The 26,322-nt window shown below is 40.7% G+C and overlaps 5 protein-coding genes across 9 annotated transcripts; 2 read left to right on the top strand and 3 right to left on the bottom strand.

The window, feature by feature from the left end:
- Positions 1-2,013: 2,013 nt before the first annotated feature.
- Positions 2,014-10,810, top strand: LOC122418510 (uncharacterized). Of its 2 annotated transcripts, XM_043432761.1 has the most exons (10): positions 2,014-2,193; positions 3,106-7,057; positions 7,469-7,716; positions 8,142-8,319; positions 8,466-8,614; positions 9,034-9,224; positions 9,319-9,430; positions 9,584-9,766; positions 10,234-10,476; positions 10,546-10,810. In XM_043432761.1, exons 2-10 carry the CDS (start codon positions 3,532-3,534, stop codon positions 10,624-10,626), a joined length of 4,911 nt encoding a protein of 1,636 aa, XP_043288696.1. In that variant the 5' UTR covers positions 2,014-2,193; positions 3,106-3,531; the 3' UTR covers positions 10,627-10,810. The 2 variants fall into 2 exon arrangements, with proteins under 2 accessions (XP_043288696.1, XP_043288695.1); XM_043432760.1 differs by having other exon boundaries at positions 2,014-7,057.
- Positions 10,702-18,084, bottom strand: mRpL10 (mitochondrial ribosomal protein L10). The gene is made up of 3 exons (XM_043432769.1): positions 17,750-18,084; positions 11,308-11,829; positions 10,702-11,054 (listed from the first exon to the last, which is right to left on the bottom strand). Exons 1-3 carry the CDS (start codon positions 17,769-17,771, stop codon positions 10,816-10,818), a joined length of 783 nt encoding a protein of 260 aa, XP_043288704.1. The 5' UTR covers positions 17,772-18,084; the 3' UTR covers positions 10,702-10,815.
- Positions 12,308-17,105, bottom strand: LOC122418511 (partitioning defective 3 homolog). The gene is made up of 2 exons (XM_043432763.1): positions 15,941-17,105; positions 12,308-15,833 (listed from the first exon to the last, which is right to left on the bottom strand). Exon 2 carries the CDS (start codon positions 15,751-15,753, stop codon positions 12,832-12,834), a length of 2,922 nt encoding a protein of 973 aa, XP_043288698.1. The 5' UTR covers positions 15,754-15,833; positions 15,941-17,105; the 3' UTR covers positions 12,308-12,831.
- A 328-nt stretch (positions 18,085-18,412) lies between the features above and the next one.
- Positions 18,413-24,527, top strand: LOC122418512 (beta-1,3-galactosyltransferase 1-like). 4 transcript variants are annotated; one of them, XM_043432766.1, is made up of 5 exons: positions 18,413-18,941; positions 19,372-19,614; positions 20,396-20,599; positions 20,683-20,957; positions 21,883-24,527. In XM_043432766.1, exons 2-5 carry the CDS (start codon positions 19,372-19,374, stop codon positions 22,313-22,315), a joined length of 1,155 nt encoding a protein of 384 aa, XP_043288701.1. In that variant the 5' UTR covers positions 18,413-18,941; the 3' UTR covers positions 22,316-24,527. The 4 variants fall into 4 exon arrangements, with proteins under 4 accessions (XP_043288701.1, XP_043288700.1, XP_043288699.1 ...); XM_043432765.1 differs by having other exon boundaries at positions 18,414-18,941; positions 19,372-19,561; positions 20,340-20,599; XM_043432764.1 differs by having other exon boundaries at positions 18,415-18,941; positions 19,372-19,618; positions 20,340-20,599.
- LOC122418513 (G patch domain-containing protein 4) lies at positions 24,496-26,310 on the bottom strand. Its single transcript, XM_043432768.1, has 2 exons — positions 26,090-26,310; positions 24,496-25,664 (listed from the first exon to the last, which is right to left on the bottom strand). Exons 1-2 carry the CDS (start codon positions 26,136-26,138, stop codon positions 24,601-24,603), a joined length of 1,113 nt encoding a protein of 370 aa, XP_043288703.1. The 5' UTR covers positions 26,139-26,310; the 3' UTR covers positions 24,496-24,600.
- Positions 26,311-26,322: the final 12 nt, after the last annotated feature.

Below are 26,322 nucleotides of genomic sequence, written 5' to 3'. Positions count from 1 at the left end.
GAGGCTCTTTTCGCACTCCCCAACCACTTGTTGATCACCAATTTCGTCAATTGCACAACGCTTATCACCCCCCACCCCGACGTCGTAAATTTTCATTCAAGTTACTCCAGCTCCGTGGGATCGATGATTACGAAATGGATTCATTTACTTTCTGCCAATTTCCCTTTTTTTCGTCGTTTCGACACAGATTCGCTATTGATTTATTGCTGTGATCATTTTAATGGCAATAAAATGCGTTCAGCAGGCTTCGAATATAACGAAATTTTGTTAAAAATTTAAATTAGGTAATAAAATAATTCATTTTATTTTCAATATATTATATATAAATTATATTAAAATAATAATAAAAAAATAAAAATAAATTTAAAAAATAATTAAAAATTTTTTTAAATAGATAAATTTATATAAAAATTTTAAAAAGTGACATTTCCGAAAACCGAATCTGCTTTGAGTCAACTTTTCGAAAAATTTACTCAAAAAGATCTTTTTTTGGCTCGCAACATGTTTTTCGAAAAAAAAAAGAGTTTGTTTACAGGCTTTCCAGCGACGACGGAAAAAGGCTGATCTAATGGAGGAGAAATAAGATGCTGGGAGGACGATGCATATTTCATTTTTAATTCCGGAAATGGTCCCGGTGGGCTGTTGTTTTGCATTTTTTTGCTTCGGCATCCCGAAGGCAACGGGAATATCTGATTGCCACGAGTGAGGCGCGCCCGAGACTGCGAGAACAAAAACGTCTGTGGAGGGCGAAAAATCCACTGGGAATTAACCTACGTCCCAATCGTTTTTGAACGTGCACGCATTTCGGATGCTTCGCGAATGGCACGTTCGTTGTTTTCACTCACAAATTCGTAGCCAAAATTCGATGGAAAATTGAAAAATCAAAAATTCTTTCGCCCAAATTTTATTATTTTTTCGTTACCAAATTTCCCGAATGTCTGATCCGAGTTCCTCAAATTTAGAGTATCAATTACAAAAGGCATGATTGAAAAATCCTTTACAAAAGTTTCTCCAGCTGTAAAAGCATAGAAACAAAATTTCACTAAAATTTTTATTTACTATTGTTTTTTAATACAAATTTGAATAAAAAATTATTTATTTTTTTTAATACAAATTTCAATAATAATAATAGAAATTTTAATAACAAGTGAATATTCAAAATGACTTTTTTTTATTTTCTTCCCAGCCAATTTGCCATCGAAGGTAAATTTTTACAATGTGATTGGCCAGTTAATTTGAGCCCAAAATCATCTGCTAATTTCTAGATTTTGGATTCGATTTTAAGGTAGTTCATGCACAAAACAATTTTCTTAAAATAGTCTTGAAAGTTACACAGAGTTTAAATTATTGGCTTGAGCCACTTTTTTCTTGATGCATTTCCCCCTTTTGTTCTCTCTAAAGCGATTTTTCACATGAAAAAACCATGACATTTTAGCCAGGGATGAATAAAATTTCGAGTTCAGTCAGTGATGGATCCCCATTCAATAAATGTCTCGTAATTTCATTCGCCAAAATATAAGTTGAAAAAATTTATTTACAATTTCGAATTAATAAATCTGACATTAATTTAGAGTGATAATATCTTTAATTAGGAAATAAAAATCGAGTCAATTTGGACACAAATAAAATACGATCGTACAGACATGACTACCTTAATCTCAGAAAAAGGTGGTTGAATTGATGGAGTCTTGATTCGCACCTGTGACGGTTTGAGAAATAAAAAATGTCGAATTACCGATGAGCGAAAACGATTGAATCGCTGTAAATAAGATGAGAGTCAATCGAAGTAAATTTAAGATTATTATTTTTTTTTTTTATATATTTGTGATGGATCAGCGTCGGTGTGTGGATCGAGAGTAAAGTGGAGTGTGAAAATAACTATCGACGAGGGAAGAAGAGGCGTGTGGCTGCTCGGGAGACGTGAAAACGTCGTCGACGACGACGTCGTTGTCGTAGTCGTCTAATAATAATTCGGGGTTTTCTCGTCGGTGCTTGGCCGAGAGGAAACACACCGAGAGCTAAGAGAGAGACCAGTATCTTTGTCGAAATAGAGTTCACCTCACGGCCAGAGTGTTTGTAGTCGGAGAGCTACAAAGAGTGGAATATTAAGAAAAAATTGAAGAAAGTACTGTCGGAAAATGGAGTAGATAAAAAAAAACAAAAATTGCGAGATTTTTCATTGACACGAAAATAGTACGTGAAATAATTTCATTTGCAAACGAGATAATATTTTAAGCGGTCTAAAGGTGGCTGAGAACGTGAAATTGAGCCTGAAATACGTGACCGATAAATGGGGGATAAAATCGTGAGGAAACTACCCAAATGATCGATCGATTACCATTCCAATAGTTTGGGCTTGATGTAAATCTTTTTGGAGATTGAAAAAATATTTTTTGAGTGGTGGAAAAATAAAACGTGTCCAAAGTTCGGAATTTTTTTTTTTTTAAGGCCCTACCAGGGAGGCTGGGAACGAAGCTAATTTTTAGTACACTCACGTGACGAGACAACAGAATGAAAAAAATTAAATTCCCTCCTCGTTATTCGATCTGTCCGGAGATAACTGAAAAACACTTTTTTTGCTAAATTCCACTCGTCCGAGCCACCTTAAGTGTGTCCCCGGCTATTCGAAGCTTCGTGTTGCCTCATTGGTTGTTTGGAATACGATTGAGAAAGACGACGAAAGTGCGAGTGAGAAAACTCCACATTTTTCAATCCCTTCTTGCGACGAGCCGGTTCTTCTGTTTTTGTTCTTATAAACCCAACGTAAAACTCGTTTTTAAAGGAAAATAATGACGCACGACTCACCGTGATGTTTGGATTTTGCAAAAAATTTTAATTTTTAATTTTTCATTTTAATGTTTATATTATAATTTTTATTTTTTTATTAGAAAATGAAAGATTTATTGATCCAAATTTTCAAAGCAATTTCCCGGATCGAAAATCATTTTTTTTCTCTTCGTTAACTCATTGGATGACAGAAAAAATTGGGAAAAACGAACTCGGTTTGTCTAGAAAGCTCAATCTTTTGAAAATCCGTAGCCATCAGACCGTCAAGGAATTACTAACAATTGATATCTCAATGAACAACAATTAAAAATTCATCAGCGTTTCATGGAAGCCAAAATCGTTGGAGAACGTTTCGGGATGAGATTCTCGAGACTCTGTATCGCGACAAGATGAGCCGAAGGAGTTGAAATGTGTTGAGTGCACGTGTGTGTGTCGATGGTTATACATCGAGTGAAGAGGGAGTGAGAAATCGTTCATTCCCCCGTTCTCCGAGGCAGTATTAAAAGCTGAGCTTTCGAGATGTTGGATTCCGTTGGAAGGGCTCTTTAAAAGCGCGAATTCTATAAATAAAACACGAACTATGTGGAAAACACACGTCGGTGGAATTGAGTGAAAGAGGAGCGACGCTGCGGAGTGGGGAGTGGCAGGGTTGGTGGAAGGGTTAAAAAAGATCGGAGGGGGATCGAGCGTGAGAAAAGAGATCGTGAGAGAAAGAGAGAAAGCGACGGGAGTGGGGTGAAAAAAATGGTCGAACGTGTGGTATGCAGTGGCGAAGAAGAAACGAATTCGGCGAGGAAAATTGCCAGTTGCAACGTTGATCGTGAGGCGGGAGCTCACGAGGTCACCGGAAGGCTAGAAACCCATGGAAAGTCCCGTGACCCCGAAGCGTTCAAGGCCATCGAGTCGTTGAAGCGAGACAGAAGGGAGAGTCCGATCGGTGGGGCGACGGGAAAATTCTCGTTGTTCAAGTGGTTTAAACGGGGCTCGAGGGACTCGAACTCGTGGGAAAATCGAGATAAAAATTCGGATCGCTTAAAATGTAATCGGGATAGTTCGGATTTGGAAGAAAACGAAATAGCGAGTGAGCTGTCGAGCAACGAAAGTGTTGAGACTCTTTACAGCACGGCGACTGTTAAAAGTTTTGCTTTCCGGAGCGGCACCGTCGGCAAAGATCCGAAATACCCTGGACGAGAACATTTTCCTTACGATTTTGGCAACACTACGACCCGCAGCGTCGGTCCTTTCGGCGTCGGCGCTTCGAAAATCACGAGCAAACCAGAACTCAACAGATTCGATGTCACCAAAACACTTCCGGCCAATGTTCTGTCCAAACGACGCGATATTACGGCCCGATATTCCCTCCAGTCGTGCAACGGCTCCTCCAGCGGATTCGGCTCCTGCGACCACCTCGCCAGCCCCCGTAACGCCCTCCTAGACAAACGCAACGACCTCAATGATCGAGGAAGCGGGAGAGTTCACGTGAGAGGCAAAAGAAGAGCGCCGAACCCACCGATCGAGCTTGCGAGGACGAAAAGAAACGAGGACGCTTTGAAACACCCGATAAATAGGGCGCGAGGGAAAAGGAGACCCGCGCCAAAACCACCGGAAGTGAAACCTGACCAGTTGAGGATTTCGGATAACTCGGTCAGTGCGGAAAAGCCCCTCGATCCGAATTCCCCGACGCAAAAACATACGGAAACACCCGAAAACTCGTCGGCGAGTGCCGCTTTGACAGTTGACAAAGAAACCGGAAGTTATACTCCCAATCAACACACCCCGAGTTCGGACGAACGACTGAAGCGAAAAACGGAAAGTGTCCTCCAACCGGATGTCAAAGAATCCGAAAAATCGAGGAGAACGAGACTCGAAGAAATCCCAATCGCGAGTGAAGTAACGCAAACACTCGAAGAAAACGAATCGCCTGCTTCGAACCCCAGGAACTTAAAACTCATTGAAATTTCGGCGCAAGCTTCTCCGAGAACGTCGAACACCGTCGCCGAAAACAGATCAACGTTTTCGGATAGGAAATTCGAGATTAAATTCGACGTCACAAGAGAGCAACGAGAGAGTTCGCCAATTTCGACACCGGCCCGGACCAAAGACGACGTACGAGTTTTAATTACGGATGGTGAAAATTCGGAAGTCTCGGAGGAAGCGAAATCGATATTCGATCTCCCAGGATCGATAAGCAACGACAGTCTCGTTCTTCGAGGCGGAGTTTTGCTTTCAAAGAGAGACATTAACGCGCCACGGACTTCCGGAACGAGTTCGGATGCTCCGGAGCTCAGAGTAAATATCGCTCGGTCAAAGGGACGAATTTCGGTGACAACGGGTTCCCAAACGTCAATGTCGGCGATGCCACGACCTTGGTACAAGCGGAGTGTTTTCGAGCATTCCCGAGACTCGGGAACGTCGAGGAGAAACGATTTTTTGCGGAACACGAGCCAACCAGAAGCGCGGGAGGAGGGCGCTGCAAACGCATCGATCCCTGGGAATTCGGTCAGCAAATTACGTCACATTGAGAAAAATCAAGATTGCGGAACACTCTCGAGGCTGAATTTCTTTCATCGAAGTGAAAAATCTACGGAGGAACGTAAAAAGGAAAACAAAAGAAAATCGGGTGTTTCGATGCTCGCGAATATCAGCGAACTCGATAAAGAAGCTGCGGCGATCGTCCAGGAGGAACAAGCGCGAACGAGGGCGGCCTCGATGCTTCTGCAAGCTTCCAAATCGGATGGTGAAAAAGTTCGGAACGAGACCGAAGACATAGTCCAAGAAATGGTCACTTCGGCCATGGAAAGCTCTCCGAAAAGAGGCACTCGAGCTCTCATTTCGAAGTTCAACGCGATCGGCAACATCACCAAAGTCACGGTGAACACGAGCTTCTTCGCGAGGCAACCGTACGCGAGGGACGCGAGGACCGAGAAGAATGAATTTCCGAAAAATCCACGAGACAACGAATGGCGGGAAAAAACGAGATTCGAAAAGTCGGCTAATGTTCGGACGGACAAAGATTTGTCGAGGTATTTTTTGCCCGCGGAAAAAGTGGCGAAGAACCGAAAAGTGGAGGGGAACGGGGAAAAATCCAGCCAAGTATTAACGAGCAACGACATTTCGGCGCGTTTGTCATTCTTCCAAAATGTTTCGGCAATGGACAGAAACGCGCATCCAGAGAATCGGGAAATTTCGATCGAAGCGAAAATCGATCGGCTCAACGAGCAGGTTTTATCGAGGCGGGAAAGCAATCGGGACTTTGAAAATTCGCCGAAATTTTCGAGACTTCGGATCAACGGTTTGAACGAGGAATCGGTCAAATCGAGTCGGCAGATGAGCGAGGAGAGTGGCAAAGCTAATTGCGAAGTGCGCAAAGATTTTTCGGACATTTTCCGGGAAATCGGAATCGAAAGCCGCGGCAAAGTGTCCGAACAGGCAAGCTCCGCCGCGAGTCAAGTAAGCAAAGTTCTCGATATTCTTGTGGAAGCGGAAAAAAATGATCGGCGAAGAACGAGCACGGGAATAAAAAATTCAGAGGACCAAGATAAAGAGGAAAAACCGAAATTCCCGGTCACCGAAAATCCTATGAAAACGGATTTGCGAGAAATGCTTAAAGAAATGAAGCACTCCTTGCCGAAGCGTCCGAAACCGAGCAAAACACGGGACCAGCAGCCGGCGCCGAAACCGGAAGAGAAAGCCGAAGATAAAAAATCGGCGAAGGAGAAAAAGAAAGAATTTTTTTTATCGGCTACCGAGAAACCGGCACTTTTGAGTCCGGTAACGGTCGTTTGTCCCCCGACGATAAGAAACGCTCCGATTTTTACGGAGCCGGCCAAGCCGGTTTGTCGGGAAACCGAAGACCGTGAACACGATCGGCAAAAAGTTTCTTCGGCGGTTCAAACTTGCGGTAATTTGCGTAAGAAAATTTCGGCCCCACAGACTAAAATCGGATCGCCGAACAGTCCAAAAAAAGACGTCTCTCTTGGAGGAGCCAGCGGCAGTGGAATCCCAGGCACTTCCGGTCTGACGAAAAATCATTTTCAGCTTATACGGCCTCGGGAATTCGCCCAAATAGAGGCCATAAAAACTATGAAAAATGGACCATCCGAAAATACCTACGCGAATGTAATCGAACAATCTTTGTACGCGAACGCTCTGGTGCCACCTCGACACGAAAGTAACTCCGTCGCTCCTCGAAATGGTGAAACCTCGAAACCTTTTCCTCGTGACAAAGCATCCGAAATTACAGGAGAAATAAACGAAACGGAAACGATCGGTGAGAATTATTTACACTCACAAGTTCAATGTCCCATCGACTCATTTTGCTTTCCCTTTTTCTCTTCTTCTTTCTTCGACTGACTCAGTCTCGCAGTGAATATTCTATTAATAATGTGCCTGACTCACAGCCCAAACCCGTGAAACTGCCTCGACGATGTCAGCTCTTAAAAATCCAAGAAATCCACTGAAAATATTGAGAAAAAATTCTCAAACTCCAATTTTTATACGAAATTAATAGAAAATTTCTAAAGCTCAATTTTTTTAACGCCATTAGAACTTAAAACGATTATTTTCGAGTCATTTCCTCAAAAATAAAGGAAGCCAAAGATCTTACAAAAAAATGGAGAAAAAAAAAATTTTTGACTCTTTCTTTCAACAATTTTCACTAAAAATACCATTTCATTTGAAGGATCTCAAGACTCACGGACAGTCGAGTCACAAAATATGAATACCCTGGCCGTGAATCGTTTACTGAGAAAATTAGAGGCTGCAATCGCCTCGGGACACCATCAACAAGCAGCTGGCCTTGCAAAAGAACTCGCCAGACTAAAAATTCACTGTTCCGTCGTGCGTCAACGACCCAAAACTAAAGAAATCGTCAACGTCAATATGTACATTGAGGACAAATTAGCTCATCAAGGGCCTATACCACTTAGGGTAGGTTATTATTGAAAAAGCAAATTATCATCCACATACGACAGCTAAAATCACGTTGGCAAATCGAAAAATACTTCAAATTTTCCAAATTTTTCTAAAATCGATCCAAAAAATTCAAAATTCACGAGTATTCGGTAAACTAATTAAATTTTTAATCAATCATCGAATTTATTTATTTGTAAACTAATTAGTGAATGTAAAAATCAACAAAATTTAAAAGAACCCGAGTCAATAAAAATTTTAACTGGATTCATTCAATTGATCGAATATTTACGAATAAATTTCAAATTTAATTGTTAATCAGTCGGATTGATCGAAACGAATCACGTTAATCGGGAAAATTTGGAAAATCGAAAAATTTCATTTATTTCCATAAACCGAAAGAGGCCTGAGATGGTTTGATTTATTTATTGAATGTTAATTAGCTGACACGGAGCATGACAGTGGCACAATTGAAGGCGAAAGTTTTCACCGAATTCGAAATTCCGACCCACGTGCAACGTTGGATCGTGGGAAAAAATTTGGCCGACGACGACTCGTCGAAGCTCGAGGACTTGCAGGCTGTCGATGGCTCGCCTGTTTTCTTGTATCTCGTTGCACCAGGTAATCCATTTTTTCTTAGAGTGTGAGACTTCAATGTTCGATGAAAATCGCTCTTTTTTCAATTCGAATAATTCGATCGAGGAGACGAGATTTAAAAAAAATGAATTTATTTTTCGAAATTTTGGTTTCGATCGCTGACGTTCTAGAAACAAAAAATGATGAAGCAGGAATACAGGACGAAACTGTAACCCTGGCCGAAAAAATTCCACCAGAAAATGACGAACATTTACAAACCAAGGAAGTTACGAAATTTGTGGAAATCGAGGAATCACCAAAAGCTTTATCGGAATGTCAGGTATTTTAGCCGAAAACGCTTTCCAATTTGTTTTCAAAGGCCACATTTTAAAACGCATTTCGATCCAAACATTCGTGACATTCTCAAATTTTTCGTTGCTCGAAAAATAACCTTTGACATTCCTTCTTTGAGAATGTGACGAGGAAATACGAATTCATTGGTGAATGGCTGCTCAGTTCGTTAAAAAAATCAGAATCGATGTGAAATTACAGTTTTTTCATAAAATGAACAAAAAATTATCAGAAAATTGGCAATTTTGTTAGGGAAATGCGTCAATATTCGAACAACATAATTTCGGGAAATTTAGAAACGATAATTTCGATAATTTTCCTCAATCGTTCTGACACGTTGAAAGTTCAATATTTTTTACGAGGCAATTTCAACTGAGTTAATGAGCTTGTAAATAATCAAATAAAAAGACTATCAACGAAGAGGAGGACGAAGAAAGCATATCGGAAGAAGTGAGAATGGAGCGATACGAGGCTCTCATATCTTTGGAGAATTGTGACGTGATACCAAATTCAGAGCCGATCGAGTGTCCCATTTGTTTCGTGACGTACGGGCCTCAGGAAGGAGTTATTTTGAGGGATTGTTTGCACATGTTTTGCAGGTTTGAAAATATCGTGAAAATGGAGTAAAAACGATCTCGAATGTTCCCATTTTCCATGAACAATTTTTTTCTAATTCTTTTTTCCATTCCCAAGGCCTTGCATAGCAAATACGATTCGTTATTGCGAGGAAGCTGAAGTCAAGTGTCCGTTCAGAGACACAGAATACACGTGCGAGTCGACGCTTCAAGAACGCGAAATAAAGTCTGTGAGTTTAAAGAATTTTTCCAACCTTTCAAATCTTTAAATTCGAGCGATGAAACGTAATTCGACGTAGATCGTTGATTAATCACTTTGGCAATACGGAAAACCATCGTCGATCAAAATTTCTGTTCGAAATTCGTTCTCTTCACTCGCACAGTTGGTCGAACCGGAAGTGTATCAGCAGCACCTGGCGAAATCGATAACCCAAGCGGAAAACAACGCGGGCAACAATGCATTTCATTGTAAAACGCCCGATTGTCCTGGCTGGTGCATCTACGACGACAACGTTAACAATTTTTTGTGTCCCGTGTGCGGCGTCAACAATTGTCTGACTTGTCAGGTAAACGAATCACTGAAAGCAAACAGAAAAATTCAGTTCCATTTACGGTTTGTCTGAAACTTTGGAAAATATGATTCGTCACTCCCTTCGCCGACAATTCGTCGAAACGATGCTGATTGATACGCGCTCAGGCCTTTTTTCAAAATTCGAGAACGAAATAAGCTCGAAATTACGAAAAAATTGTTTCATTTTTTCGATTGACAAAAATTCTTCTCAAGTACGGTGATTTTCCTCAAACCTGCAACAAAAATCGAAATAAAATGAAATGAAATTGTTATGGATTTTGAGCTAAATCCAAATAAACGAAATCACCGACTTGAGAGGTGAGATCGTTTTTAAATTTTTAGTCCAAATTCGTAATCAGCGACCCCGAAACGTTGACATTGAACGTTCGAGTAAATTGTAGTAGCAAATGGACATTGAAAGGGGTTTTTAGAACGAACGATTCGACATTTGCGTTTTTTCAGGTGGTTCATACAGGAAAAAACTGTCGTCAGTACCAGGAGGAATTGAGACTCTCAAAGGAAACGGACCACGAATCGAAAAGGACTGCAGCAATGCTCGAGGAGATGGTTGACCGGGGCGAAGCGCTTCCGTGTCCAACTTGCGCGGTTGTCCTCATGAAAAAATGGGGTTGCGACTGGCTTCGTTGTTCCATGTGCAAAACGGAAATCTGTTGGGTCACGAGGGGTCCTCGTTGGGGTCCGGGAGTAAGTGAGATAAAAAAAATTTCCTAACGTCCAAGTTGGACGATGAATCGAGTTTTTTCTGTGCTTCAGGGAAAAGGTGACACATCAGGAGGTTGCCGGTGCGGCGAGAAGGGCGTGAAGTGTCACCCACGCTGCAATTATTGTCACTGAATCGATGGAGTCCTCAAATTTTCAACGAAAAAAGGGCAAAAAACTCGAATTAAATAACAAAATCACAAACAAAAATGAAAACACAGACAACGAAAGTGTCTTTTCGTGTTATTTTTTTCTTTTTGTACCACAAAAACCTCGCAACATTTGTAACTTGAAATAAATTATATCTACGTAAAATTGAGTCCGTTATTCACTCGTATTTTCTTCGCTTTTCGTTTCTTCAATTTTTGGCGAATCGCTGCCTTTGCCAATTTGGTCCAACCTCGAAACCAGTGTGCTCTGATGGCAGTTCAGCTGACGATTCAGGTTCAAACCACCCGCAGTTTGCAGCGTGTGAACGAGACCCGACCGAGCTTCGGTTATATCCATGTTTCCATACTTTAGAAAATCGTTCAGATGCAGCAGCCTTCCCTCGAGAATTCCAGCTGAAATTATCATTAAAATTTTTAGTTCGCTCCAATAACGAGGATCAAAAAGTTGTTTTATCATCGTTAATTTACTTTTGCGAGCTCCGTTATCATGATGATTCTTAATAATAATTATCATAATAAAAAACAAGCAAGTAAGAAACTTTCCAGTCGGTAAATTCGAAAATTAAGCCTCCAGTGATTATGCGAGTTCAATTTTATTTTCAAGAGACCTTCTGAGCAAGCGCAGAAAATATTTAAAGAGTCTTACCGATGAGAACAACTTGAGGGAATCTTTTAACGATTTTTTGAAGCGCAGCGACTTCCGGTTCAGCTCCAAAGACCAAGTAATTAGGGGAGTTGAAAAGTTGCAAAATATTTTCGAAGCGAGTATCGCCGACAGCGATTTTCATGAGCCCATGACCGTAAGATTTCAAGGTCATATTTTTTCTGTGTAGAGCAACAGCCAAGTCGAAAGAATCTTCGCCGGAGATGGAATTTTTGTGAAGAAAACCGACCATTTTTGAAGACTCAAATCGCTCGAATATCTCACGGGCGAGTATTCTTTTGTAAGGATGCGGTTCGGCTTCGATTTTCTCCTCTTTAGGCTGGGCTCTTGCGCAAGCTTCCCAAATCGGTTTCAACGGCGTTGGCCGATCGTAGAACGGCGTCACGAATTCCGTCACGAGGGCACGCTCGTAGAACGGTTTCTGAGGCCTCTGAATATTTATTTTGCCACGAAAACGCTTCGGCTGCGTGACCAATTGCCTCGGCACGGTTAACCTCCTGATCGCTGTAAATGAGAGAAAAACCAATGAAATTTTTGTCATTAAAAACGAAAATTCAACGAAATTATATTTCAACCGATTCCACCATTTTTTCAGCATCGAAAATTCTATAATTTTATCAACTTTCGTTAAGCAGCCAAATTTACCATGAAAATTAAAAAAACACACACATTTTTTAAACTTCAAAATTTGATTTCCAAGAAAATCATTCGCACCGAGAGCTCCCCGGCACGAATTTGGCTTTGCCAACATTTTAATTTACATCCAAAATACTATCAACAAATTCGAGCATAGAAGAATGTCTGAGAAAAGTTAGGACTTCATAACGAATTTCAATTAATTATTTATTATTCATTTATCTATTTATTATTAATAATCACTATTTATTAAAATTTATTCATTCGTTAGCAAGGTGAAAATTTCTTTTAGCACATTAAACGACGAGGCCACAACGAGGAATGAATACAACGATAGAAACGAGGATTTGTGCAAAAAAATTTATTCGATTAAATTTTTTTGTAATACATACATGACCTGTAAAGTCTGATTAAGGACGCAAGTACAAAATTATATATATTTACAAAATTTGTTCAACACACATAATTCGATATGTACGCGAGAGAAAAATGTCACGTTTGTTCATTTCAATGATAGTGTCTCATCATTAGAATATAACATTTATTTCACATATTTTGTTCGTGTCTACTCAAACATTGTTGCTGCTCGTTGGCAGATACAAGGCACTTTGGAATAAACCAATAAGGTTAGATAACGATCGTGTCTTTTAAAACGTTTGCAGTGTAAATGTAGAAATTTCGATTAAAGTGTTAAATGCTCAATGATTTGTATGCTCGTGTACGCGGATTTTATTCGTGTAAATAAAAATAAAAATTAAAAAAAAAAAAAAACGAAAGAGAAATAATTTCCCGAGGGGTTCAATCGGAATGCCAAGTTCCCGTTTCCTCGCAGATTCGTTTGGATAAACGAAAAATTGAAAATTCGCGTGATTATGCAATGTAATTGATGGTGCCACTGCAATAATTGCTAGATTCGTGTTGGTTGTCCTGGTTGTCACCGAAATTGAGAGATTTTCGATTCTTTCCGAGTCTGAGCATCGACCTGATGCCGCCTTTTTTCCTGGAGCGTTTGTACCGCTCGTCGAGAGCAGAGTTGAGAGAAGCTTGTTTGACGTCACCACGAGCGTTGGTGAAACCGTCTCGGGTGTCCTTGTGGGTGTGGGAAGTGGAAGTGACGTCGGTGGGGTTCGGCTCGTCGTCGACGAGCCAATGCTTCCTGGGGGAGAGAAATTTGTTGTTGAAACCTGTGGGAACACCGTAACGATAAACCTCGCGATCTTCCAATTTCTTTTCCTGTCGTTGACGCTCGGTTTCGAAGCTCGAGCTTTCCCCGGAGATGGCGGGGCGTCCGGGGGGTTTCTCCGGGGGCTCGTCGGACCGGTTGGCGTTCCTCTTGTCGGCGTCGCCGACCCCGGGCTCGCCGGAATGTCCTTCGGAGCTCTTGTCTCGTCTTCCGTCTCGCAGCTTCTTGTTCCTCTTGTAAGTGTCGGTGTTTTTGGCGTCGAGGGCAGCGTGACGCTTCTCAGACATGCTTTGGCGGCCCAGCGCGTCTCGGGAGAACTGGTTCGTCGCGGAGTTAACTTCCTCCAGGGAAAGTTGGCTGTCGTAGGCCGGACCTCCGGAATACAAACTCTCTCGGTCCTCCGGATTCTTCCTCGGCTCGGCGTGCGGCTCCGAGGACTCCTCCAGAAGGAGCTCCGGGTTGTCGCCACCGAGCATGAGCTTTTTCACGTTCGTCACCGAGTTGAGCCACGTCTTGTTGGTCGCGAGACAGTAACTCTCGTTGCGCAAACTGTTTTTGTTGTACTGCTCCGTGAGACGGTCGATCACTGGGTTCCACGGGGACGCCGTCGCGGACATGATCCTCATGCTGTCCCGGACGTCGTTCTGGCTGTTGAGACTGTTCTTGTCGCGAACGTTGTTGAAATTTGAAAAATCGGGCATGTAGCCACCGTTGGGAGTGTCGATTTTACACGACGGAGACGTCCCGTCGTGGAAACTCTTGTCGCTCCCGTACGAAGAGATCCTACGAGCTATGGTGAGAGTTATGACCCCGGTTATGGAGCTGTTCGTATTGAGCATTGCCCTCCTCAGGGTTTCCATGGCGTCTGAATTGGAGAGGCCGAGGAGCGAGACGCCGTTGACGTTGAGCAGTTGGTCGTTGGTGCGCAAGCGTCCGTCGCGGGATGCAGCTCCCCCGTTGAGGACGCTCTTGATGAAGATGCCGAGGTCCATGTTCGTGTTTTCGTCGGCGTGGCTCGTTTTCCCTTTTACGCTTACCCCTAAGCCGGCCTTCTCGGAGTCGTGAACCGGGATGTCGAGGGTAAGGATGACGCGGTTTTTCCGGGGGGATACGGCGGCTTCGTCGTTGTTGGGTTCGTTGATTTTGCACGGCAGAGTTTTTTCCCAGCACTTTTCGCCGCTGCTGTAAGGGGGCGGAGTGCTTTCCCGGCGTTTCTCGACGTCCTCGAACGCGTTCTTTACCCCTCGGGGAGTCAGAGTCCTCGTTTCGGTGCTCCAGGGCCTCGCGGCGTCCGGGGTGCTCTCCACCGCTCCCGAGACCCCGGATGTCTCGGCGGTCCCGATTTCCTCCTGGCGGGAAACGATCATCCGGACTTTGCCCCCGGAAGGAATGCTCCTCAGCAGGGAAACCACTTCCGATTGGCTTTTCCCGGTCATTTCGACCTTGTTGACCTCGAGCAAACGATCGCCGGGTCTCAGTCTGCCGTCCTCAACCGCTGCACCCTTTGGCAGGATGTTTTTTATGTAAATCGGACAGTGACCACCGGCCGGGTTGTCGCGAGTCGTCACGGAGAACCCGAGCCCGTTGTTCCCCTTGGTCAGGTCGATTTCGATCATCCGTCCGATTTTCCGGGTGTTGGAGCTTTGAAGGATGTTGTGACACTGCAATTTCTTCACGCTTTCGTCGTGATCCGATTTCTCGCTCGATTCATTGTTCCCCTCGTCTTTACCGTTGCTGCTGTTATTGTTGTTGTTATTGATCCTGGGATTTTTGCACAGAGATTTATCGCTCTTCAGAACGCTTATGCGGAGACAAGGTTCGCTCATGCAGCTCGCAAAAATGCTTTGAACTTTGGAGAAGGGAATCCTGAGGAGATTGTGCCCGTTTATCTTGACGATTCTGTCGTGCAGGTCGATCTGACCATCTTTGGCGATCCTCCCATTCGGCTCGATCCCTTCGACCCGCAAGCCCTGGTCGTTCCCTGCGAGATCGTAGCAAGGCACGACGTGCAGACCGAGGGGACCAGCTTCGTTTTTAATCACGATTTCCCGGACTTCTGACCCCCCAAATTCCCCATAATGCGGACTCTTTCTGTGGGAAGCGAACTCGTGACTGATTTTAGAGTCCTGACCCAAGGGCTCGCGCCTCCGCGACTCCCTGGGCAGTGAGAGGGCCGAGTAGGCTGCGATATGGGGGTCCCTTGTCGAGAGTGCGTGCATCGACAGCCTCTTCGCACTCTCCCGCTTGATGTTGCTACTGCTGATTCTGCCCCTCGCATCGTAGCGACGCTCCTTGGCCTCCGGATGGAAAAAGTCCGGACTGTTGGTCCCTACGGAGCTGGCTCCGTCGCCTCCGGCATGATTGACGTCGTTGTTCAGATGAGCAACTATTTGTTCCCTGTCGTCGGCTACGTCGCACAGCCGGTCGTCGGGGTCCAGCAAACCTCCACCCGTCAACGACGACAAACTGTTGATCCCCGGAGAATCTAGCTTTCCTGTCGCTTTGCGATAGCGCAGAATCGACTCGTGCATCAAATCCCTCACCAGCAACGTTCCATCCCCGCAGGGTACGACTACCCTGACGTTGTCGAAGCACACCGTCACCTTCATTCTGCTCTCAAGCTCATCATTCGAGGAATATTATCTCGAGCTCGCTATTTCCTTGGTTTTTAAGCCCGGCGACGATGTTTCTGTAACAAATCTTGGTTAGGGCTAATTCTCAAGCATTTTTATTGTCTTTAGTTTTATTTTTTGTAATTGAACTCCTTTTTTATTCAACTTTGAGGTACTTTCCTACCCTGTTTTCTCCGAAGGTTATAATTTTCATGCTTCCTTGCTCGTTAACCTCGAAACGTGATTTCACAGCAATGCGACGCTGTTCGAGACAACGGGAAAACGATTCGGCACAAAGCAATTTGCCGCTTCATCAATGGAATGGTTTTTATTTATTTATGCAAAAAATCTTCCAGAGATTTTTTATTTTTTGTCATTTTTTAGGGCGCCTAGTAGAGCTTTCGCTGATTTTATTTTTTTTAGGATAATTGAAAGTAGATTTTGAAGGCTTACGACGAATTTTTATCCATTTTTTTTTTTAATTGCACTTCAATTTCGTCAAGATTTGGTTTATTTTGTTATTTCTTTAAAAATCGTATTATTCGCTGGGTTGCTGGTACGATTTCGTTCGACTTCAGACTTTTTATTATTCACTTTTGTCCCCGCACTCATTTAGTGTGTTATAAAAAATTGAAATATGTGCGGTTTTTTAAGTATTGTCGAAAGAAGTTGAATCGACGCGACAATTACGGTACGAGATTTCGTGATTTTCACGTTTCCGGTTTGTCCGTACACGGAAAATTGGATTCGCGATGCTGCGTCACGTACGCTCTATTATCGAGAGGTGTAATTTCTTTTTCTCTTTTTTTTATTCCTTTTTGTTCTTATGTTTTATCCTTTTTTATCGCACCGTATGAATCGCGGAATGAATCACACGCACGTACACGCGAGAGTTGTAAAGACACGAGTTTGAAGTCACGAGAAAGTCTTGCACGTAGCGAAAATCACAAAGTCACAGACTTAGATAGAAATTATTCGGAAAAACACTGCGAGGAATGATCTTAGAAGTAAATAAACAAGAAAAAAACACGTTTCTGCAACTTGTCAATTTTTCATTCTCACACCGAGCACCAACAGTTCGAATTTCCAACGAATTTTACGAAAACCAAACACAACACACGCGAGAGAATCAATTTTTCCGATCCTCTAGGCTTTCCCCCCGAATTTTGCAGATTATTATAAATGGAGGACGATCAGACGATCTACGCCCCCCGAACGCGATCTAATTAAAAAAAAATCTTTGTTGTCGGTGCATCAAATATGCGAGAGATAGACGCACAACGCCATTACGATGTTAGAAATCGTTCACGTGCGGACATGTGTGTGAATGCTGAATGCGTGTTTGTGCACGCCTGCCATTTGTTTTACGGGCTTGAGCCGCGTTCTTACAAAACTAACCAACCAATAGCAAATGGCGCTTTCTCTCAGCTCGTACTTGAAAAATGGAGCTTGAAATTCATTGGACAATTCTTATAGAAAATTCCTATAGTAACGCTCGTATAATTTACTAGCAGAAAAAAGTACATACCAAAAAATCTTTACAGTTTCCGGAGAATGTTCCTACCAGAAATCCTTTCACTTGCAAATTTTAATAAGAATAATTAGAAAATATTTATCGATCAATAAAATTAATAACTTTGCATCAAGAAACGTGGCATTGGGACCTACTTCAGAGCCATCGACAGCCAAAGTTCGAAGCTCTCAATACTTTCGAGCTCAGTCGGTATATTTTCGTTGATTTTCGAAGAATTAAAGTTTTCACAATAATTAATGAGCCACTGATTATCTCATTTAATAATTATTTTAAAATATCAAATAACAATCACGGCTGACATGAATAGACAAATTTATAGGATCGCGGCACTATGTTTACCGTTCTTCGCGATCCTAACCCCGAAACGTAAATGCTACTTGATACACTCCGGAACAGAGGGAAATAAAAATGGACACGACCGCTTATAGCAAAATAAATGTTGCGAATCGTTTACTTTACCTTTATCCAAGAACAGTGTCATCTTCGGTGTGTTATTCCGACGAAAATGACAATTATTTACACACCTAAACGGAAACCAGGAAACGCTTTTGGGTTTCCAACCTCAAAATTTATTTACCAGCCAAGCCACAGTCCGCGGATCATCTCGCTCGCTCCACTGCATTCCCTCGGCCAAAAGTTGACATGAGGCGGACCCGCATTGAGCGTGAGTACAGAGAAAAAATTCTCAACCCAAACTCCTTGGACGTTGTTCACAAGAATGAAGAATCAATTGCAAATATTTAAAAATTAGTCGAAATTGAATTGAGATTATGTAAATCTTTCACAATAATTTTATAACGCTCCGACAAGTTGCTCCCTCGGTAACGGGAACACGTCTGGACTTAATTGTTCGGTCGGTAAAAATCCTGTTGCACGATTTATTCCCGCAAGATGTAATTTTGATTTTTTTTCGAAAATTCAGGATGCCCGAGTAACATACGTGCGCAGTTTCAGGCTTCTCAAAACAAGCGAGTTGTTACACTACGGAGAGCTTTTTTTCTAATTTGACGCTGGTAAGTGCAACCGAGAACGCAAGCTTCGCGCCCAGACCGTCCGAGGCGCTCCCTCTCACCTCACGCAGGCTGAAGCGCGCTGGCCAGCAGGGCCAGCAGTTCGATAGGGATAGTGCAAGTAGACTACCGCGCCACTAGTGATGTCTTTTATCATTATTGTATTATTATATATATATTACATTATTATGATTATATTTCCATCAAAGTATTGAAAGTGCTACCCCGTGTGCTACCCCCAAAAGCTTATAATTTATGACATTAGAGGCGCCACGAGTACTTTCGACTTGCCCTCTATCGAATCTGCGCACACCATCCTTATAGTTGCGCGTGCAGGTTATTTTTTTTTAGACTTTTGCCAGCTTGACCAATTATTCTGACAGTCTTCTTTCACTATACCTTGCTGGTATAATAAAATCACCGTTCATAATCATTTGAGTGATGAATAATCAGTGAGGAAGAGAACAAAAGAGTCAATAATCATGATTGTTTATCACTGGTCGTTGTGCTGTGAGCTGAAAGTATGCAGGACCGTTCGTTAAGGGGGTTGAGGAAAGAGGAAAAAAAAAAAAAATTCCACACTTGGTAAATGGCGAAACGTCGTTCACGACACCGTATGACTCGATCTTTACGATCGAGAGGTAAGAAAAACAATGAATTTTCTTTATTTCACATTTTGTGTCTTTCGTCTTTTTGAAGAAAAAATGTAGAGCACCGTATATAACGTTATCGCGTTTTACTGTTTGTTATGACTGACCCGAATACCGATAAGTGACTCAATCGCTTGCACAAGCGTTACTATTCACTAATAACGAGCATTCTAAAGTATTTTTTCCTCACTTCTCGTTCCCCAATCTCTGATAAAAAATGCAAATGAATTTTTTCGTTCTTTGAGTATTCTTTCCATAACTTAAAATCAAACAGTACTCGGGTCTGATGAAATAATCGTTCGTTTTAACTGAAAAACATCATTAGCTCCTTTCGACTGGTGTATAAAATCTGTCGTTGGCTCTCTACGACTTGGTTTGAAGTGAGAATTTTTATAAAAAACATTTGCAATTCTACACCCAGATGAAAGAGGAAGCGGATCTGCTGCCGCTGGCTTTGCCGTCGGCCAGTAGCATCAACGGCAAAGGGAGCGCAAGAACCCGCGTTTCCTTTATTCGACGTCTCGCTGTTGGCTGTGTTGTTCTCGGTGCTCTCGGGCTTCTCTATGTTCCGGCTTATCATTCCGCTCAGGGGCCTCTGCTCCCTGGGATAGGTGAGACTCACTCACTTGCAGCAGTTTCCGATGGCTCGCAACTCCTTGTATCCGTAGGTACGCCTCGACTATCGCCATTCGGCACTGCTTCAACCTCCCTGTGTTTTTTGCTCTGTTTTTTTCCATTGATTTTTGTTTTTATGAGTTTTGGGCAAGAACTCCCCAGGAAAAAAGGCTTTCCAAAAAATCTGTGGGTTTCTGAATATCCAGGATTTGAGAAGAGCACATTCAAGGACAGAAGTTTGAGGGAATCTAAAGAAAATAAGATCCGAGGGAGCGTTTTGCAAATTTTCACTTTTTATTTGTGTCGATTTTGACAAAATACATAAATTCAAATTAAAAATGGCACCTTCAGATTCTACACAGATTTCAAACTTTTCCCCAATCATGCTCACCATTAATCATTTAGAAAAAACCCGCTTGTTGACCCTGGAAGTAGATGGGCGAGCTTTAACGCTTTGAGATAAGAAATAGCTGTTCAAGAGTGTTTCACATGCATTAAAATTTGATGAATTAGCAATTTCATGGCTTTAATGTAAGTGATAATAGCGAGGAATGTTTAGAGTCAATAATAATTGAGGAGAATCGATTGTCGGTGGTGTAACGAAAGCAAAAAACATTGGATTTGTAAAGGTTAATGGATAAAATCGTGAATAAGTGAGTACGATAAATGACGAAGGAATGAAATGTTGTCAGTGAATATGATGGGGAGCACTCTGGAATGACATTTTTTCTCTTTGCCTCCATGAAAATCGACAAGAAAACGGAAATGTTGCAGCTCAATTGCCGGGCTGGGCATTCAATACTTCCCGAAATTTGAACACGTACATACAGCCGAAAACGAATACGACGATATTGAGTCCCGCGGAGATTTGCGCGCCTCCCGTCCCGTATCTTTTGATAATAGTATGCTCCGCGGTGACGAATTACAACGCAAGAATGGCGATAAGAAACACTTGGGCTAACAATGCGAGTGTGTACGACAAGACTGTCAGAGTCGCTTTTCTACTTGGACAGAGCGACAACGAAACTCTCAACGTACGTTATCGAAAGGAGAAAAGGAATCGAGGCTCGTTATAAATCCGAAAAGATCGTACTGACAAATCTGCTTTTTTCCACAGGATTCAGTAACCGATGAGAATCTCAGATTCCATGACGTAATACAGGAAAAATTTTACGATACGTACAACAACTTAACCCTCAAATCAGTTATGATGCTCAAATGGGTTACGAAGAATTGTCAAAAAGCGAAATATCTCATGAAAACTGACGACGACATGTACGTCAATGTACCTAACCTCTTAAAGAACTTGCGAGCGAGGCCCAAAAGCACTGGAACTCTCATAGGATCTTTAATCTGCAACGCTCGACCTATATCCGATCCAAATAACAAATGGTAAGAGAATTTACGAGGTTTTACGTTTTTTTTTGTCAGGAAGCAGGGCTTCCTCCCTCAGGGCCACCCTCGCTCAATTGACACACCCTAACGTCGAGCTTACCCTAAAAATTGATGCATTCAGTTGGACATCTGATTCATAGACCTTTTCATTAACCAAAATTTGATTCAAGTTTCCAGGGCTTTTTATCACCGGGGCCTAGACGATACGCACACTCTGGGATGCTCTATTAGCTAGTCCAACCTCAACCCCTTCCCTGTCGTCTTTCCATGTTTCGAAAAAGAGTTTGAAGAAATTCTAGTCGAATGAAAACTTGAATTTCGAGTATGAACACTGTTGAGATTAAAAGAAAATTCACTTTTTTCCTCATCGTAAACACTATTTTTGAGCGTGGCTGCTGCAAACTGGCAAGATTTAACTTTGCTGAAGAAAGATTGAAGGAGAACGAAGAATAGAAGAAATAGAAACACTAGAAAAGAGAAGAGCAAATCATTCGAAAGCCTCCTCCTTCAGTCGGTTTATTACCTAAAAGTCAGTTCGTTCAGTCCCGGAATAATGTTCCAACAAACATTTTCTAAACATTCAAAACTTTGCCTTTCAAATTTTCTTCACGTATTTATGGATTTCTAGGGGAAAAACTAAATAGTTTGTTTTATGGTTCGATGCTTCCCCTGGTCTCGGAGAAAATAGTCAAGAAGATTTGTATAGTCAAAAAAACAACATCGTCAAAATTGACTCAAGTTTTTTCAAACAATCTCTGCGTCGGTTTCCAAAACTGAAAGCCGAAGGCCTCAAATTTGTTGTGTCCTTAAAATCCTATTGAAAAATGAGATTTCAAGCACCGCTGTGGTCTGGAACGAAAAAACCCTCAGAATTTTGGTAAAATATTAAATTTCTGATTCATAAAAATTCTCTTTTTTTTAGGTACGCACCAAAGTACATGTTCTCGGAAAAAACATATCCGAATTACTTGTCGGGAACGGGATACGTGATGAGTTTGGACGTTGCGGAGAAACTCTACGACGCAGCTCTCTCAACGCCGCTGTTGCATCTCGAAGATGTTTACATAACCGGTGTGTGCGCGAGATACGCGAAACTGCGTCCCACGAATCATGCGGGCTTCAGTTACGTCCCTCGCAAACTCGATTCCTGCACATTATCCAATTCCATAACGAGTCACAAAGTCAGCACAGCTTCGATGCATGTTATTTGGAAAAAGCTGAGAGACGTCAACGCAACAAGCAATTGCAGCGAACATTCCAACCCCGCAAACAAAAAATCAACGACCCTCAACAGAAATGGACGCAACGTTGCTTATTATTTCGTCAAGAGAAGAGCCAACAACAAGTGCGTCTGAATCAGCCACTGTTTTCATTCCCTGTTCACTACTGAATTCGGGACAACTTTTTTGCCACCACAACATCTCTAGAAAATTGTGAAAAAATTTTTCATTTTTTTGCTTGTCATCCAAGGTTCAAATATTCGTTCAATCGAATTTCAAAAATTTCGAATACTGCGAAAAAGTGTTGCCATTTTTAAGTGAAATTTATAACGTCTAAATTCCTATTGTTACATTAATTTTTCGGTCTTCATAAATTTTCGTTAAAATTTTTATTTTCCCTCATTTGAATCGGTGGTGAAACGAAAAAAACATTTGGAAAACCCTTAAAAAATACTATCGTTAGGCGTGCGCGTTGAAGTTTGGCAAAGCCAAAAAATTTTGCGTCAAATTTTGTGACGTAAAAAAAACGAGCGACAGCACAGCAGTGCGGAAAGGGGCGGGGCAGCGACGATTGTTTAAAGTATATTTTTCCAGTTTAACTGTCGTAGGAATTAAGAGAGAAACATTGTCAATTAGGAAATTGTCTCTAAAGTTCCAACAAAACCGGGACAGCAATTTTTATTTCCTATTCACCAAAATCTTCGATCGAAAGAGTGAGGAGATATGAGTGAAAATTTTACGTGATATTATTTGAATCTCGATATTTTTTTTATTTTGAGTCAAAGGACTAAAAATAAGAGAAATTCAAATTTTGAGAAAACAATCAAAATTTGCAGTCCTTCCTTGTTGTTAATCATCATTAATTGTAATCGAAAACCGTTTTTTATCTGGCTCGAAAATAATCTCAATTAGCTTCGATCCAATTATTACGCGCTTCCAATATAAATATGTAAATATTTTTCGCCATTATTTTATTCGTCGTTGAGCGAATTTGGAAATGAAAATGAAGAAAAAAACCAGGGAGAATGATCGTACATTTTTCTCGGCCAAAAGTCTTATTGAATCAGAATTGAAAAAAAAAAAATTGTAATCGGATAAATAATGTGAACGTATTCAGCTATTTTTGTTGAATCTCTACGAAAATCAATTGAGAATTATATAAAATCCGAAACAAAAATTAATTTTCAGATTCGTTGGAAAAAACTTCCGAACTATAATACTTCCGTAGTTATAAAGTTACAAGCTTTAGATGCAATAAGCGAAGAATTTTTTAATCATTTTATTGGACGAAGGTCGAGGAGAGGGATTTTAAAAAAATAAGAAAAAAAAAAAATTCCCAACGATTTGCGAGAATTTTGAAAATAAAATTTAATTTTGACGTTTAGAAAAAAATCGTCTAATTGTTGAAAAAATAATTTTTTAAAGCAAATTGTTAGAAATTTGTTGAATAATTTCATAGTTTCATGCTATTTATCGTGACATTCTGAAAAATAATGGATTTTTAATGATTTATTGGAAACCGCGGAATGCTAAAGTTTTGAGGGTATGGAATTGGCTCGATAATGTGTAATTCAAGCTGAAATACTAGTCCACTTGATATTTGAACGCTTCTTTTCACAATTTTACCAGCTTTGCGTTATTTTATTTTAATTTGTAAAAGGAGAGGACTGCCTCATATCAAATTGAAACGTATCTTTTCCAGTGACTTAGGGAGATTAACGAAGTGGTAATTTGATATTAAAAAATGTTTTCCATTTAATCGATAAATGAATAAGATATTTTGTTAGCGGACAGACAAGATTGAGCAATGAAAATAGAAGCAAAAACTATTGTCAGATCAATTCAATTGTACATGTGAGTCTTTTTACAGTTTTAGAAGAAAAACGAAACAAAAAAACTATTCATTACTTTGTTGCTTTTTCTTATTTGAAGAAGAGAGAATAAACAAATATTGAAAATGAGGAAGGAGAGATAAAAATAAATCTAGAGGCCTTAGAAAATGTTTTCATGCGCAGCGATAATTGAAAGAATTGTCAACAATTCGCATATAATAAAAAACAAAAAAAAACGAACACACCCTCGGTAAATCATTTATAAGCAAAAATTTGAAAAACTAATTAATTGTACTAAATAAATTGGTGCTATGTAAGAAAAAAGCCTCGTAAGAATGAAAAACTTTGAAGAATTGACCTTTTTCTTAGGAGCAAATGTATTTTCAAATAAACCGATGGAAAAGGGAATATAAAAAGTCCTTTAAAATTGATGGTGTGAATGGGAAGCTTTGAAAATGAAATAATGATAAAAAAACACCTTGGTCCGTACAATAAACATTATTTATTGAAGAAAATATGAAAGAATTTATTTATTATCGAGATCTCCTAAAGTTTTATTACTTGATGTGTGTTTGTATAATTGAAGAATCAAACACTTTTTGATTTCTTCAATTTGCCTATTTCTTTTTTCTTTCTACGCTTTTTTTTCAATTTTGAGGTTAATTCCTCGCTCAAACGTTCCGATTGGATGGAATTATCGTTCAAATCGAAAGCCATCAAAGAGTCCGAAAGACTTTCGAGTCGTTTGTTCGCCTTCTTGATCGAAGATTTTTTCTTTTTTTTATCAATACGAAAGTTGGCGCGTTCGGTTTCAGTGAATTTGGCACTTTTCACAATTTCTTCTTCCTCGTGTTCTAAATTAATGGTAATTATTTTTTTAGGTTCCTTCTCGTCGTTGATTGCAACGGAACCCAATTTGCTTGCCAATTCTTCGAAACGACGTTTTTCCTTTCTTCTACTTTTCTTTGATTTTTTACTGATTTGCAGTCTTTCGGAAGTATCAGAAAGAATATTTTCATCGGAGCTTGCACGAACCACGTTTTCTAACGTTTCTAAATCAATCACCTCGATTTTTGTACCTTTATCGCGTTTTCTTTTCTTTTTATTTCTTTCTTTCACCGGGCCACTATTTCCTTCCTTGTTTTCTGCAGACTGAACCTCCCTGCTGACTCCAAGGAGCAACGCCTCTTGACGTGCAATTCGGGCCAATTTTCCACTCAGTTTTAAGCCATGTCTGGCACCTTTGTGAGCTGTTCTTCCACCGCAAGCGTTGAAAAGTTGTTCGTCTGTCAATTCTTCTCCGATTCTCACTTCTTTAATTTCCGGCACATTTGTTTCAGGCTTCACTCTACCGTTATCGAGAGTACAAGTTTTTAGAAAATTTCCATACTGCAATTGAGCTTTTTTGAAGGAATTTTCCAGAGTGTATTGCGAAGTTGAAATCTGGAGGGCATCCGATTCTTTTACTGTCATTCTTACTTCCTTTTGATCACCTACTACTGGAATAATCTTCACGTTTTTTGATGCCTTTTCATACACAGATTCCCACCATTTGAACTCTTTGGCATCATGACCGATGCCGGTGTTGTCAAACTTCAACTTTGGTTTTAAAGCTTCGACTATTCCATTTTCGTGCTTTCCCAATCCTTTGCCTGTACATTGATAAGTTTTTTTTCTATTAGATTTGTGGCCTTGTACTCCATTGTTATATGCTTCGAATGGTTTTTCTATGGAAACCTTTATTTTTAATCAAAAGACACTTATTTTTTGTGACAAAACAAAAATGAAGTTATAACCAATTTTTTATTAAATATTCGAACGTTATTAATAAAATTTTGTGTATTTAGACTTGTCAACGAATTCCGTTCATTCATCACAAAATCGGGGTGGTTCATTGTCTGCTGATTAATAGTGTTTCGAATTTTTCTTCATGGAAAGTATTTTTTTTTTTTGAGGTGGAAGGAATATTCGAAAATCATTTCGGTAGAATCAATTCTATTTGTATCAATAAACTGTTCATTTCGATACAAAAAAACTTCGTGCGATTTTAAGGTTAAAAACTTGAGTTCTATCCTACCTTCTGTCCAGCCGAACTTCAATAATTGAGCTTTAGCAAAACTGGACATTGTTGAGAAATAATAAAATACGAGTTACTATATCGAGAAAACTTAGTTTTTAAAGTAGATTATTATTCAAACGACTTTATGTTTTTATTAACAGTGTAAACAATATGAAGAATAACCATGCAACGAGAGCACATTTTTCTCACAAGTGTGTTTCTTGCTTTGTTACAATTTATTCCTGTGCTGC

This window comes from Venturia canescens, chromosome 11 (assembly GCF_019457755.1).
Source record: "Venturia canescens isolate UGA chromosome 11, ASM1945775v1, whole genome shotgun sequence".
Taxonomy (NCBI): Eukaryota; Metazoa; Arthropoda; class Insecta; order Hymenoptera; family Ichneumonidae; genus Venturia; species Venturia canescens.
The sequence above is the reverse complement of the archived record's forward strand: the minus strand, read 5'-3'. Positions and strand labels throughout refer to the sequence as shown.